We start from the raw sequence: 15833 nt of genomic DNA on the forward strand, positions 1-15833 counted from the left end.
ACAGGCTGTGACCATATGGTGAGGAAAAGGTCTCCCTCCTTCTGCCATAGACCTAGGGGAGGGGAAAAGGGTGAAAGAGGGAGGGAGGGAGGAATGGGAAGATAAAAATGAGGGGATAACAACTGAGATGTAATCTGAATAAATGAATAATAATAAAAAAGCTAAGAAAAGTTTAAATGAAAACAAAAACAAAACAAAACAAAACAACCCCCACCCCCCAGCTTTCAGATGGGTGGCGGTGACGCACACCTTTAAACTCAGCACTTGGGAGGCAGAGGCAGGCGGATCGCTGTGAGTTCGAGGCCAGCCTGGTCTACAAGGTGAGTCCAGGACCATTACGGCTACACAGAGAAACCCTGTCTTGAACAACCAACAACAACCCTCGCAGCTTTCAGGCCTCTCATGGCCCTCCACAGACCCTGACACTCTTACTCATCTTCCAGATCACAGAGGAGCTGAATGGCTGCAGCCAGCTCCCTGGTGCGTAAGAGTTGTGGATGCTGGCGACCAGAGCTGGGCGAGCTTGCCCTAGAGTGTTCTCTGCGGTGGGACAGAGAGCTAGCCACAGCAAGGCTAAAGCCCAGCTTGCAACCAGCATGTTGCTGGGCTGGGCCGAGGGCTTGCAGTCCCGCATGCCTTGGGCCCCTTTTGCATAGGGCCCCCATGTGGTGTGGGGAGAGCTGGGCTGCCATAAGGCCAGCTGCTTCTCTGGGAGGAGGTGGGGACAGGGAAGCAGGCTCTGTGGTAGCACAACACTTTGAGCTAGCATCACAAGTTCTCACAAGTGGGAGGGGGGTGGCGGTGCAGGCAGTTGGCTGCATAAAGAGAGGACACCAGGCCCGATACCGCCACTGCAGCAGGGACAGTGACCGCAACAGATGACTAGCTCGTGCTTGGTAGTCTTAGGTGTTTTCTACCATTCAGCTTAGGGCTTTACAGGGTGCTGCCTCCCCACATACAGACAAACAACCGAGGAGGAGCTGTATGGCTCAAGGCCGTGGCCTCTGTGTGAGGTCAGAGTGTGCTCTGGGGTTCACAGATGCCAGTAGCCAAAGCTGGCCTGGCCCTTCCCCAGGTGGACTCTGCTTTGGGATCAGGCAGGGACCATGCTGATGTGCTAATGACCACTATGGGTGGAGGGCCATGTAGGGAAATGGGACACAGGGTCACAAGGGGCTGAACTTGCAGACCCAGCTCTGTTCCTGACTGGCGGTCAGTCCTGAGTCCTTAGGATGCTCTGGGGTGGGGGGTGGGGGCTCACACCACTTGGAATCTAACTGGCCAAGCATGAGGAGCAGATGCAAACAGACTTCAGGGTCCGTCACTCAGCACAGCCCGCACCCCGGCTCCCGCTCCCAGGCAGGTCCCCAGGGTCCCGCGCCTCCTGCCCCTCACCTGGCTTCATTGCGCTCATGACAGCTCTGCAGCTCCTGAGCACTGCCTCGTAGATGGCCTTCTGGTCCTCTGTGAACTTGCCGTTGGCGGGGAAGGAGCAGGTGATGTCAGAAGCGAAGCAGTAGTACTCTCCGCCCATGTCGAACAGGCTGCGGGGAGAGGGCATCGTGAGGCAGGCGGGGGATGCTCAGAGGCGCCGCCCCACACACCCCCTTCACTCTTTCCACCTGTGCCTGTCTGCCGTGGGGGAGCTGAGGTCACCTCATCAGATGTGACTGGCCTGTAGGAGGTTCCTTTCCAGAAGGGGATGATTCAGAAAGCTAGACTTGATGGTGCAGGCCTGTCACCTCAGTGGCTTGGGAGGTGGAGGCAGGAGGATTGAAACCTTAAGACTGAGCTGGGGTGGCGGCGTATGACTTTAATCCCCAACACCCAGGAGGCAGAAGCAGGCAGATCCCTGAGTTCGAGGCCAGCCTGGGCTACAGAGCAAGTTCCAGGAGGCAGAGGGTGGGGAGGTGGGGTGATGGGGGCTGGGACAATTTCGAGATCTGCCTGGGCTACAGAGTAAGTTCGAAGCCAGCCTGGACATTCTGTGAGACCCTGTCTCAGAAAAGAGCACAAAGAGCGCAGGAGGTGTCACTTAGTAGGTTGTGGTAGCCTAGCACACTGAGAGCCTGGGTTCAGCCTCCAGAACCACGGAAGGAAGGAAAGGCAGGCAAAGGAGCAGGGGTGGGGGGATGGGGGTGGGGGAGGTAGGGGGAAGAGTGAGGGAGAGCTGAGGAAGAAGCCCAGCCTTAGCAGCCTCAGCTGCAGGAATGTGTTCTGAACAGTGGGGGGGACTCACGGGCGGGCTGGCTAGGTCTCCAGATTCCCACACACCAACTGCCTTCCATGTGTGCAAGCCTAGGGACTCCCTACCCCTACGACCTTGCTTGTACCCAGGACGCTTTGCCCAGTGGGTTGAGCTGCACCAGGCCTTTCCTACAAGGCAGGCCCACGGTTCTTGGGAGGAACCGGGGAAGAGGCTGGAGCCTGGGCTCTTGCTTTGCTCTGCTGCCTGGTCTCATCCCTCCCCCTGCCCAGATCGGACACACATCTCACCAGTGTAGGAGAGAGAGGCAGAGTGGAAACATTGGGGGCGTGTGTAGCCCCGTTTAGCAGTGCTTTCCCAGGGACTGGACTGCTGCATGTGATTCTTGGGGGCTGGGGGGGGGGGAGGGGGGGAGGGGGGGGGAGGGGTGCTCTGCAGGCTGAGATAACGAAGAGGACTTGCAGGAGAGGAGGCAGCGGCTCCTTGAGCCGGCTCAAGGCTGGACAATGGAAAACAGCCAGGCCTGCTGAGTCAGGAGGATGGAGCTGCCTCTGGATACTGTGTGATGGCTCCTGGTACGGCAGAACCCACATAACAGGCCACGGGGCTCAACACTGGGGGCAGAGAAGAGTCCTGCCCAGTGCACCACCTGGTGGCTTGCAGGTCCAGACCTGACATAGGTTTGAGGCGAGGGGTCACCTCAGAGCCAGAGTGACTATGGCAACCTGCTCCCCTCTAGCATGGGATCAGGACATTAATCCCAATGGCTGAGGGACTTCAGTCTCCCTGCCTCAGTGGAGGCCAGCTCTGCTCAGTGTGGCGGGGTGGCCATGTCCATCTGCAGCCACACACACATGCTGGCCAGCCTGAGCCCAGGGCATATCTGTGGCTTCCTTTATGAGGGCCTCTTACCCAAACTCTACTCTAACGGTAACCACGAACATTCCAGAAGCTGCCTTTATGCTAGTGTTGAGAGACAGAGCAAGGGAGCAGGGTGGGCGCCTGGCCCTGCATGAGGAACATGGTTTCTGACCACATGGCTTGCCAGACAGCACTGTCTATTCCACGGCAGTTGATTCTAAAGGAAAAACTCCAGTGCTTGGATGCTTGGGCACCATACTGCAACCCAAAGTCCTCAACTAGGTACTTTTTAATCTCCTGACTCTTCTGGTTGCAAAACACCATAAACGGGGTCAACAGTACAGGAGGCAAAGCACAGATAACATCTCAGGTGATTCCTAGGGAGCCACCCCCACACCCCCAGCAGGACTGGGAACTTCGACTTGGGTCAAAGTCTCTGGGGGGGACCCTGTGTGGTACAGACTCAAGGGACCTGGGCCTCACTTCAAGAGGCCCCACCCAGCTAGCTCAGTAACAAGAGGGCCATGTAACTTGAGACGCTGGAGACACACCCAGGCATCTCCTCCCTGGGGTGCACTGTGGTCCTGTGTAGGGGTGTTCCCCTCTCAGAATTGGGCACATGGAAACCCCAGATGGAAGGGAAACTGAGGCTACGAACACAGGCCCAGCAAAGCCCTCAGGTGTCAGTTACCTTGCTTTGCCTCTGCCACTCAGCCTCTGGGACCTCATTTCCCCACTTGTAGGATGGGAATGCGGCCCTTGCAAGCTGCAGGGGTGTAAGGGCTCTTGGGGCCAGTGAGGGCTACAGTGGGGCCAGAGCTGCAAGGGGTGCCAGTCTGGGGTTGCTGAAAGAAACAACACTTTTATCTGGGCTTCCTGGAGGCAGGCAGGGGACAATGCTTTGTGGTTTGATGGATTAAGAGCATCGGAATAAATGGCCAGGGCAGGCGGGACAGGGCCAGGCTTGTGGGGACACTCATTCCGGGGAGGTGCCGCATAAAGGGTAACCTGCAGTCGCCCCCCCCCCCCCCCGGGAAGCCTACTGGTGCTGGTCTAGAGGAAAAACAGAAATGAACTATTTTTACAAACCAGGAAGCTCACAAGATGACAGGAAACGTTAGAATCATCTAGGAAGGGACAACACAAGGCTCTTGGGGGAGGGGGGGCACACCAAACTAAACCAAGTTCTGCAAACCTTCCCGAGAACCCAGAGATGAGATGGCGGGGTGCTCTGGGTTCTTCAGCAAGCCAGGCTCTCTCCTCCAGCCTCTTAAGGACCGCAGCTCTCTTTTCTGTTAAGATCATCCACTTTCTGGAGAAGGAAGTGTGCACCCAGCCAGCTAGCTCCATCCTGCCCTGCGATGCTTGGGCACAGACTCGGGTCTATTTTGGTGTTCTCAGTTCCCCTTATTTTCTGCCTTTTTCTGTTGTTATTTATTTATTTTTTTTTAAAGTCCTCCCTCGGTGCTTTTCCATGCAAAACTGATTCCAGTTCAAGCCGTTTGGAATCCAGGGATGAAAGCCACCACTTTTATAAATCATCTCCCTCCAGTTTTCTGTCTACTATGCCTGCCCTTTCCAGGCAGGACTACGATAGAGAATTCCGTCATTCTTGGCACAACTGAAAATGCAAGATCTCCCCTTCCTGGCTGTGTAGGGACACCCACCAGGGACACCTCCATCACTAGCTGAGTGGGTCTGTGTGATAATCTGAGACATCTGGGAGATGACATGTCTCCAAGCAATGTGCTGGCATCTCTTCCCCACATGTGTTCCTACGGCTGTGGTTCTGGCTGGGGCGAGCGGTTCTGTCTTCCGCTGCCTCTTCATGGGGCAGCTCCAGGCCTGGGCTACCTGCCACCGCTGGCCCACCCAGACCCCATCCAGGTCCTGCTCAACTCCCTTTGGCCCCGTGCAGGGCCCAGCCAGCCCGCAGGCGGAAGGCCTCCGAGGGAAGGCTGCAATGTTTATACAAGGGCCACTTTGTACTCAGCTTGTAGCTTCATTTTAATCCGAGTATGCAGCACACACTCGGCTGCTTCTCACCCAAGACTGACATCTTACACGCACGTGGGCTAAGCATGCTTGCTTTGTGCAGACTCCCCAGTCTGCATCCCAGGCTGGAGGGAGAGAGGTGGGGCTCTGAACAGCAGGAAATGCTCATCCACCCTGGTCCTCGGCAGGGCACACAACCGACGGTAGCTGGTCACCCTGTCTCTGCAGCAGCAGTGCATGCCCTCTGGGCTGGCCCCAGTGGGCACCTGCTTCTTAGGCTCACAGGTCAGTGCCCACTCCAAGCCCCCCAGCAGGCCTCCTGGGCATGGCCAGCAGCGGCAAAGCCAGCCTCAGTGCTGCCCCTGGCTACAGGTCAAGCCATGGAGTGAACCTTGTCCTATTGGCTCCCTGGGCCAGCTGCTCCTCGGGGTCTAGGTAGGCAGGGATGGTCCCCATGCCAGCAGCAGATCTGTAAATCCCCAGCACAGACTCCAGGGCCAGAGGTCCCATGCTGGGGTCCTTCTATGTCTGCAGAGAACTGGGACTGCCCTCTTAGAGCTGCAGAGCACTAGTGCCAGGCCAGGCCCCAAGGAGAGCACCATACTGTAGGCTGGACTAGAGGCAGGCATGCAGCTGCTTCCTGCCTCAGCCCTGTGGGCCCAAGGCTGGGCACAGGGCAGTAGCTGCTGTGGGTGGGGGGGAGGCTGGCAATTGCTGTCATGCAGACAGCGCATGCTTCAGTTCACTTTTTTGGTGACCAGTGTCTTGTGATGTCTGAGAGCACTGTCTAGACTAGTGCTTTTTAAACGATGCGCTGTGACGTCAATGGAGTGGGTGCGGCCACAAAGCAGTGACAAACTAAACAGAAGGGACAGCAGCACGTGGGGAGGTCATCTGCTTGTGGCCAGGAGGCAATATCTGCAAATATGAGCCCTGGTGAGAAGGCTAAAGGTCTTCAGGGATGGGGCATTGAAGGCCTCGGTCAACTCAGACAGACAACAGACAGACAGACAGACAGACAGACAGAGCCTGCGTTTGCAGGAGAGTTCTCTTACCTAGAGACTGGCTTTTCTTCCCCTATGAAATGCTCTGGGTGGGGCCCCCTAGTGGTCACCAAGCGTCCCTTTGGAAATAGCAAGGCCGGGGAGGGGATTTGAGTTGAGCTAACCCTGGCTGATGTTCTGTAAAGCCTACTGGAACACCAGGTACCAACAGCGTGGAGCTTGGAGCCCCTAACCCTGCCCCCAACCCCCTTTACCCCAGGCCCTTCCACAGCAGGGGAAGAGCCCTGGGCACAGGCTCACCCTGCCTGGGGTCACAGTTGGCAGTCAGACACATAACCAGAATGGGTACAGTCATTTTATCCAATGCAGGGCTCAAGGGATGCAGGGGCTGCTAAAGCCCTTGGTATCTGCAGCCCAGGGGTAAGGATGGACGTGACTCTGATGGCTGGCCTGCAACCCTGGCTCCAGCTGTGTCCCAGACAGAGTGACAGCAGCACAGGTCCCGGTGCCTCAAGTACTAACTGTCCTGAGATGAAACCACCCTCGTCTCTCTGGGGTTTTGGTGACCTCCGGACATGGACATTGCCAGAGCAGGGAGACGGATGAGGCAGGAAGCCACAGCAGGGGTGGGTAGGGTTGGGGAGCTGCTGGCAAGCTGCTAAGTGCAGGGCTAAGGCAGGCCCACCACCCACACACCCCAGGGCAGCCTAAGAAACCACAACTCAGAGAGGCCTGGGCGAGTCCTGAGGCGACACTGCCCTCTTCTGGCCAGTGCTGGAAAGCCCTGCATTCCAGCTCCATCAGCCAGACCCGGAGCACTGTGCACCTGCGCTCTAACAGGTTTGGAGACCTAGCTGCACCTAGCTGCACTTTGGGTTCTAATACGGTGGTGGGCGGCTGAGAAGTGTCCCAGCTGATTCCCCAATCATACAGGGGCTCCTCTGCCGTTTGGGGTGACCTTGCGGAGGAGTCAGAAACAGAGAACGAACGTCACAGCTCGGCTGGAGTCTTGCACAAGAGCGACTCAACCTGGGATGCCCTGCTTCCTGGTGGATTTAGGCACAGTTGGTGGTTTTCCTGCTGGCCCAGGTGCAGGCTTTATCTGTCGGTGGCCTTAGATGCCCACAGTCTGAGCTGGCTGTGGGAGGGCGAGGAGGGTATGAGGGCTACTCCTCGCTCAGAGCCGGTGGCCCTGGCTCTTCCTGTGTTTCTCTCGGCCAGGTGTGTTCGCACCCACCTGCCTGGAGCTAGATGCAGTGTGGCACATGTCCTGTGGCCCTGCCACTCAGGAAGGGCCTCCTGTGACCTTGCTACACCATCCTTGATGTGAACATGCTGGGAGCATCGAACCAACAAGACCGCCACGCTTGGCAAGCCCAGTCATCAAAGCCCTGCCTGCTTGCCTTGAGGAAAAAAACAAAATGCAGGCGGTGCTTCCTGCAGGACAGTGCCCCAGCAGCTGGGTTCAGGGGGACTCCAGGGACACAGCTTGAGGCTCTCTAGGAGCCAACAAGAAATCTGGGAAGCTTAACAGCAGCAGGCTCTGCACAGGCCTCATGGCTCTAAACGGAGCTGATGGGAGGAGGCCCAGACATCCAAAGCCACACATGTCCCCACACGGAGCCGCTGGGTGTAGGATGTGGCCCAGAGAAACAGGAAGGGACCTGAGAGCCCCTGGCTGGGATGTTGGCAGGCCTGCAGCTCTTGGCTGACACACTCCATCTGCAGCCCAGACCAGCCTGGGCAACATGCAGACCTCACGCGCGAGGACCGTGGCCTCAGCTGACTTTCAGCTCCACCTAAGGTTTGCATGAGCAGGCACAGTGGTGCGGGACTGTAATCCGAGCACTTGGAGGCCAAGGCAAGACCACTGCTCTGAATCAAGGCCAACCTGGGCTACGGTATGAGACCCTAGTTCACCTGTTCAAAGAAAAAAAAAAGCTGTCCGAATAAAGTGGGCTGATTTGTGCTTTGCCCCGGCCCAGGGCTGGAAAACGTACTTCAGAGACACAGAAAGCAGGAAGGAGCCTAACACATCAGGCTTTGCTGTTCCCCCCCAGCATTCGCCACTCTGACTCTTTGCAGCCACAGCTCTAGGACCCCCAGAGAGGGACAGAAGACGGGAGGTGGGAGGCAGAGCCTCTGTGCTCAGGACCACACAGCGCGGCTCCTGGTGCACTTTTGCGGGTATATGCTGACAGGTGTGGGTGTACTCACCCCTGGGACTACTGAAAGAGACTGAAGGGGTGTCACTCAGCACCTCCTTCCCTCCCTGCTCTGAACCAGCTCTGGCTCCCCAAACAGGCCCATTACTGTTAAAATATCTTTCTTGTCAAAAGTGAGGTAGAACCCAGAGCCCATCACTGTGCCCTGTCCCATGGGTGCTCACCTTTGGGACAGACTCTACTCTGTACACACATTCCGGTCCCCTACCTCATGATGAACTGTTGTGGCTTTATGTTAGGGTAGCAGTGTGATTTATTATTTACCAAACGCGCTAGGTGCTTGGCAGATCAATTTCAATAAAACAATGGATTATAAATGCCGCCAGCAATCTGGCAGTGGCAGTAATCAACAAAACATGTTCTAAATGCTGCATAATAAATTGACTATAATAAACCCATAATGATTCCACTGGCTACATTTCAAAGTTAGCACTAGAAAAACAAAATCGCCAATTTGAGTTTGGCATGAACATCCGTGGGTTTCCTCGGCTCACTCCTGTCCACTGCTGTACCGGGAGGCACAGGTGCCATTTGCTGCCCATGAGGGCTGAGGTCACAGCACATAGGATCCTGGCTGGCCCCTACCCATCTCTGGGATCCCCAGGAACACAGGCAGAACTGGCCTTCTCACAGGGTGAGAACCATCTTTGGGGCAGATAAAATAGTGAAGAAGTAGCTGCATCCTCTAGACTGTGCTGGACTCAGGAAGAGTCAACCTCATGGCCAAGTTGGGTCCAGCCAGCTCGAGCTCCCCCGGGACAGCAGGGACCTGCTGGCCTCAGCCTCTGCCCTGGGACTGGGTTCCAGCGGCCTGTCCTTTGGTTCTAGCCAGAACAGGCCAGAGCCGAAGAACATCAGCAAAGCTCTTGGGGAGTGGGGCCTTGTGGTACAGGCCAACGTGTCAGCTCCTTGAAGGCCGAGGCAGGAGGACTTAGTAGCAGTGTCTCAAAATAACAGGTGGAAAGAGGGTATGGCTCAGTCCTAGAGTAGTTTCCAGACATGCTTAAGGCCCTAGGTACCAGGGAGTGCCACCAGGCATGGGTGAGGGGTACAGGAGGTCAGGGAGGGGAAGCTTGGGGCCATCGCGGTGCCTGAAGAGACCAGGTGGCATCTCTGGCTGTCTACGGCCTAGAGGGGAGGGGCTAGCCATCTCTTCCTGTCTCCACTGAGCCAAACCTGAGGCAGCCAACCCTCTCCCTAATCCCTATGACACCACACATGAGCCCAGCCACCTAGAAGCAGCTCCCAGGGCTCTCAGGCCCACTACATACAGGCCCACAATTCCAAGGCCCTGTGCAGCCTGCAGGCTGACATTTGTTTTGTGGGCTTGTGCCGCTAGGCAAGCCAGGAGAGACTGACACTGACTAAGGTCCTGTCGTAAGTCATGGAGGGCATGGGGTGGCAAGGACCGGCAGTCCTAAACGCTGGCCTCTGGGGCTGCCAAGGTATCATCTCTTGCTGGCTCCCACTTGGGTTACCAGCTTGGGCCCAGGAAGAGGTCTTTTTTCAGCCCCTTTGCTCCTCATATACCCTTTCTGCCATTTTCATGGGTGTGTGTGTGTGGGGGGGGGCTGGTCCTGAGATGTGTATGTTATGTCCGATTGCAGGTGGGTAAACTGAGGCACAGAGAGAAGCAGCTTTCTCCAACCAGCATGTCTGGCTTGGTTGCTGACCCTTTGCTGGTCATGCACCAGCGTGGGCCCTGGGACTGAGTGGTTCTTTTATACTTGGGAGTGAGCACTCACAGGATGGTGTCTTCCTGTCTTCCTCTGGGGCTACGTCTGTCGGTCCATGCATGTGTGCCCCCCCTCAGTAGATGTGCCCCCCCCCAACTGCCACAGGGCCAAAGCCATCAGTGAGCAGCCGCCACAAGAACCTGAGGCTGGGAATGAGTGAGCGGAGCAGCGGCTGAGAAGGAAGCTGATGGTCCGGCTGGGCAGCATCAGCCAACCCGAGAGGAGGCTGCGGCGCTGCCGAGGAGCCTCCCTTGAATTGAACAGTGGGCCAAACAGCATCTAAGAGCCAGCCAGGCATGGTGGGTCACGCCTCAATCCCAGTACCTGGGAGGCGGAGGCGGGAAGACTGCTGTACGTTCCTGGCCAGCTATAGCTAGACCCTCTATTGACAAAACGAAACACAGATACGGATTCTCACAGCACATCTGAAGGCTAAGGCAAGGTGGCTGCTCTGTGTGGCTTGTGACCAAGTGCCAGACTTCAGGGTCGCCCTTAGCAGCCCAGCAAGGCTTGAGCCAGCCCTGGTCAATGCCTGGTGGGCATCATGGAGTGCGTGTGAGTGCAGACCCCTCCAGGCCCAAGGGCGACGGTCCGGCACGCTCTGCCCATACCTGCCCGCCCCATCATGGCCTCATAAGGAACCAGCAGAGCTGGGGCAAGGTTTGCATATGTCAAGAACCCTGGTGGCCAAGGATAAGGTTTTAGGGTGGAGAATACCCGGCACTGGGAACTCAGTGGTTGGAAAGGACAGCTTGGGATAGTCAAAAAGCCCCTCCCCACCCGCAGCTCTATGGGAAACCACAGGAAATCTCGCTGGCATTTTGCCTCCTGATGTTTGTTTATGAGGGGCAGGCCTTGGGCCTACAGAAGGTAGCATGCAGGCTGACAACTGTAGCAGAGAAGTCTGGGCTGAAAGCAGGCCTGGCTTGGGACAGGGGCCCAGAGGCCTCTGGCTGACCCAGATGGTCATGTGCGCGCTGGGATGGGTGACGGCAGCTCAGGCCCACTTACCAAATATCTCCATCCTTGATGGTCCGGTCATTGGGAGCCCCGGCATGGCCATAGTGCAGCACTGCCGCGTTCTCACCGCTGCAAAGAGCCATGGGGGGTGGTTAAGAGCCTGCTGTCTCCAGGCAGGGCCAGGGGGCTGGGCCAGGCCCACAGCCAGGAGTAGAGGAACATAGCGTGCCTGCCTGCCTGCCTCAGAGCTGGGAGTAGCTCCTTGGGCCTGACAGCTGCCTCCTGGGCTGGGGGTGCAGGCTCCTGGGGCTGGGGGTGCAGGCTCCCGGGGTTGGGGGTGCAGGCTCCGGGGGCTGGGGGTGCAGGCTCCCAGGCCTGGAGAAGGGCTGAAGGCAGGAGCAGCCTGGAGTCCCAGCCAGGGCCAGTGGCTCCCTGTTTCCTGTTCCGTGCAGCTAACCTAATGAGCTACCCTTTAGGAAGAACTAAAAAGAACTGCCCAGAAGGGGGGGGGGACGGGACCCACCTGGGTGTAATATTTATGGCCCCATTCGGGAGTCCCAGGAATCATAAAAGTAGAAATAACGATTTTTCTCTCTATGCACCAGAGAAACACATTTCCGAGGACTGAGCTGTCTGGATGTATTATTCATGGGTGTGGACGCCCACGCGCATCGTTGAGAGCGCCCACCTCTGTCCAGGCTGCGAAGGCTGGAAGGATAAAGCTTGGGAGGCTAGCTTGGGTCAGCCCCAGACACAAGAGGGCACCCACACCCATGATGTACTCATGCAGTCACACTCGGAGTGACACCTGCAACCAGCCACTCACACAGCTGTGCAGTCAGAGCCAGTGGCTGCCCCTATGGCCAAGGCTACTTCTACCATGTGTGTACGCTGGAGCAGAGCCCGTGTGCAGATGACACGGCCTCAGTGTGCCACAAAGAGCCCACACAGAGCCCCCCACCTGTCCCCCCATATTTTACCCCCACTACGCGCAACAATTTGCTACATGCTACCTGTAGGCTTGCCTGTTTGTCTTATGCTACCTGTGAACATGTGTGACAGAGCACAGGAGTGAGCAAGTGCCCCCGAGCTGGGGGTTGGGAGGATGGAGTGCTCCCCACTGCATGTCCTCCCACGAGGAGGCCTGGGCCCAAGACTTACCTGCAGCAGATACAGGTGTAGGAGGTGTGACGCATGCCACCCCGAGAGTAACAATAGTGCTGGAACAGGCTGTGGAGAGAGACATGGCGGGGATGTTACTGGAGTCTGTACAGCGGCCTTGATCTTCGCATGCAGACCCCCCACAGTGACCTGCTTCGGCCACACCCCTTGGCAGGCTGGAGTGTGTGCGCAGGGCCAGCCCCTTGCTGGGGGAGCTTGTCAGTTATACGTTAGGACTCCTGGGCAAGCAGAACACTGGAGCTTGCCCCTTGGGAGACAGGCTGGGACGAAGGACACAATTCTATAGGGCTGGAGGGGTCTCCCTGTCAATCTGTGACTGGTGCGTGGCCCAGGAGCGGCATCACCCAGTGTTATCTTGCGCTGCCCGGAGAGTGCTGTGCAGACGGGATGGCAGGGCTGCTGCAACAGGGCGAGGAGGGGCAGGTTCCAAGTGCCCTTGTTGAGGAACTAAGAGGCCAGCTGGGCTCAGGGACACTGAATAGGTAGGCACGACAGCAAGGGCTGAAGAGTCAGATGTGCCCTAGCCCTAGTGCCAAGGATGCCTTTGGGAGAGTGGGCTATAGTGACTTGAGGGCAGGAAGTGGTCCAGCCTTCTAGAAGGCTCAGCAATGAGAACATGTGTGTTGGGGGAGGGGCAGTGAGCTATCGCCTCACACTGGGACCCCCTGGGTTGCTCACTTGTGGATGGACCAGACCCATCGTATCAGAAGGCTCAACTCTCAGTGGACACTGTGGCACACATCTGGGACACTGAGGCAGGAAGACTGCTATGAGTTCAAGACAATCTTGGGATACACGTGAAAATCCTGTCTTCAAAAATCCAAAACCAACAGACAAAAGACAGAACAGACAAAAGAAAGCTAGGCCTTTGTTTGTTTGTTTGTTTGTTTGTGGCTCTGTTTGTGCAGTCTGGTTCCAGCGTCCACATTAAAGGCGCACAGCTCCCTGCGATTTCAGCTTCAGGAGTTGGACACCTGCTTCTGACCTCCGTGGGCACTAGGCATACACGTAGTACACATACATACACGAACGCAGGCTAAACGCTCATATACATGAAAATCACCCCCTTGAAATGTCCTCATTCTAAAGGCCTGGCCACTCTGGAACTCTAGAGCAGCCTTTGAACTCAGACCTGCCTGCCTGCCTCTACCTCCCGAGTGTTAAGACTAAAGACATGACTCCTCCCCTCCCCCCGCACCCCTCCCGCACCCCCCCCTCCCCGAGACAGTGTTTCTCTGTGTAGCCCTGGCTATCCTGAACTTGCTTTGTAGACCAGGCTGGCCTCGAACTCACAGAGATTTGCCTGCCTCTGCCTCCCGAGTGCTGGGCATTTTTTTTTTTTCAAATAAAGGAAGTTTGAGTCTTAGGGAGGCTGAGCTGCCCAGAGCTTTAGAATGGCCCAGGCCCCAGCCCTCCTGCATACCTTGGACCCCAGCACTGGGACACGTGTCCAGACTGCAGAACCTAGCTGGTAAGGGGACGATGGTGCTGGTGCTGGGGCTGCTTTCACTTCATCCAGAGGCTCCGGCATGTTGCCCCTGTGGGGCCCTGGCTAACCCTGCCACGACGGGCAGGCCTAGTTGGCCTCACCACGCCTACTGCCATCTGCAGAGTACCAAAGGCAGCCCACGGGCGCGCTGAGTGGCAGTCCTGCCCACCCCGCACGTTCTGGGCCTGTTTGGAAAGTGTGCGCGCGTGGAGGAGTTTAATCTAGGCACTGTAAACACAAATTATGTATAATTGTCATGATTGGGTATTAAGGAGTTGTTATGCAGAAATGGTTCCATCGGCTTTCAGACTTGCCTCGCAAACCTTTCAGGATAACTGGGTGTCTCACAAGTGGAATGTTTCCTCAATACGAAGGATTTGAGGCACTGTGGGAAGGTGGGGAGACACCCAGTCCTTTCCTTGGGTGGCTCTGTACTCACAATGGGAACGCATAGGCAGTGGCCAGTCAGCCCTCAGCTAGACAGCTGAGTCTAGCCTGGGGTAGGCACAGCCTTGGGACTCTTCACCCGGCCCAGGCAGTCGCCCTCGCTCTATAAATGTTTCTGAGGGGCAGCCTCAGAAACAGGCCCCTCTCAAGCCTGGTGTGTTGGCATGCGCCCACGAAGGCAGAGGCAGGCAGATAGCTGAGAATTTGAGGCCAGCCTGCTCTACAAAGTGAGCCCAGGACAGCCAAGGCTACACAGAGAGACCCTGTCTTTATAAAACAAAAAAGAGAGAAAGGAAAGAAAGAAAGAAAGTGAATTGCCTCTGCACAGCAGCACTCCAAGGCACCTATGGAGCCTCAGTGCCCTCAGCTTTGGTGACATGGGTCTTTTCACAAACGTCAGGGGGCCACATGGCCATGTTCACTGGGGTGGAGACAGGTGACCTGTACATGACCACAGGTGCTACTGAGATAGATGGTTTCAGAAAGGGTGGGGAGAGGGACATCCATACCACTGGGCATGTACAGGTGACAAACGTATTTCACCAGGATGGAGCCTGGGGCGGGCATGACACCCTCCTTATATCCTTGGCTCCAAGGCGTGGCTCGCCTACCCGAAAGGCAAGGAAGACCCAGTTTTCTCCTCAGCCTGACACTGGCCATTTCAGCCACACCCCCCACGGCACGCCACACACAGCACCGACACACATCACATACATCATGTACAAACCACGGTGCAGTTCTCACACATGCACACCACGCCCACACCACGTGTATACAGTCACTTACACATGACACGCCCATCTCGTGTATCTACCTACCACACATGCTACGCACATAACATAACTCTAGATACCACAGGAGTATTGGCGCAGGTCACACACACACCTGTGATGCTCACACACAGTAAGTACATGTCACCCGCGCACCACTGTGAACTCACACGCCCATCATGACTCCCCGATATGGACTCAGCACCAACTCATCACATCCCGCCCCTCCCCCCACGACCATAAACTCACAGCACAGCCATCACACCCATGATGGACCCCACTACCTCTGTGGATCAACATCCCCATCAGCCCCCAACCCCACACGTCTCGAATGATCCTTCCGTACGAGATTCTCAGATACAACAAACAGCAGGTTGAGACCCCTCCCCCAACTCAAGGATTTCTCAAAACGATGCCCGAGGCCTTAAACACGTAGGGTAAGAGACACCTAAAAGGGCAGCATGAAAAGACAACGTGTAGATTTTATGAAGAACCGGACATGACCGGTCTTAGAGGATGACAGACTACAAGGCAGTTCTGGGAAAACCAGACCAGACATGGTGCTGGGTCCCACCGCTAACCCTGTTCCCTCTCGTGTACCTGGAAGCATCGAGAATGGGCGCTGTGAGGGTGTGTGAACGCGAATGTCCCCCACAGGCTCATATTTTGAATGCTTAGTCACCAGGGAGTGGCACTGTTTAGGAAGGATTAGGAGGTGTGGACTTGTTACAGGAAGTGTGTCACTGGGGGCGGGCTTTGGGCTTCTAAAAGCCCGAGCCAGGCCAGGACTCTCTCTCACTGCCCTCAGGATGTAGCCCTCAGCTACTGCTCCGCTTGCCACACCACTGTGCTTCCCTACCTGATGATAATGGACTGACCCTCTGAAACTGTAAGCAAGCCCCCGACTAAATGCTTCCTTTTATGACAGTTGCCTTGGCTGTGATGTCTCTTCACAGCA

The 15833-nt window shown here is 56.5% G+C and overlaps 1 protein-coding gene across 1 annotated transcript in view; it reads right to left on the minus strand.

Annotated features, from left to right (window-relative positions):
- The window catches only part of PEPD (peptidase D), a 147522-nt gene that overhangs the window by 11161 nt on the left and 120528 nt on the right, over positions 1-15833 (minus strand). Inside the window, exons 9-11 of the mRNA XM_084770840.1 lie at positions 12149-12217; positions 11039-11116; positions 1396-1544 (exon numbers count right to left, since the gene is read on the minus strand). Of these exons, the coding sequence (XP_084626966.1) occupies positions 1396-1544; positions 11039-11116; positions 12149-12217 (296 nt within the window). The remainder of the gene's footprint in view (positions 1-1395; positions 1545-11038; positions 11117-12148; positions 12218-15833) is intronic.

Source organism: Acomys minous (assembly GCF_964271855.1).
Source record: "Acomys minous genome assembly, chromosome: 20".
NCBI lineage: Eukaryota > Metazoa > Chordata > Mammalia > Rodentia > Muridae > Acomys > Acomys minous.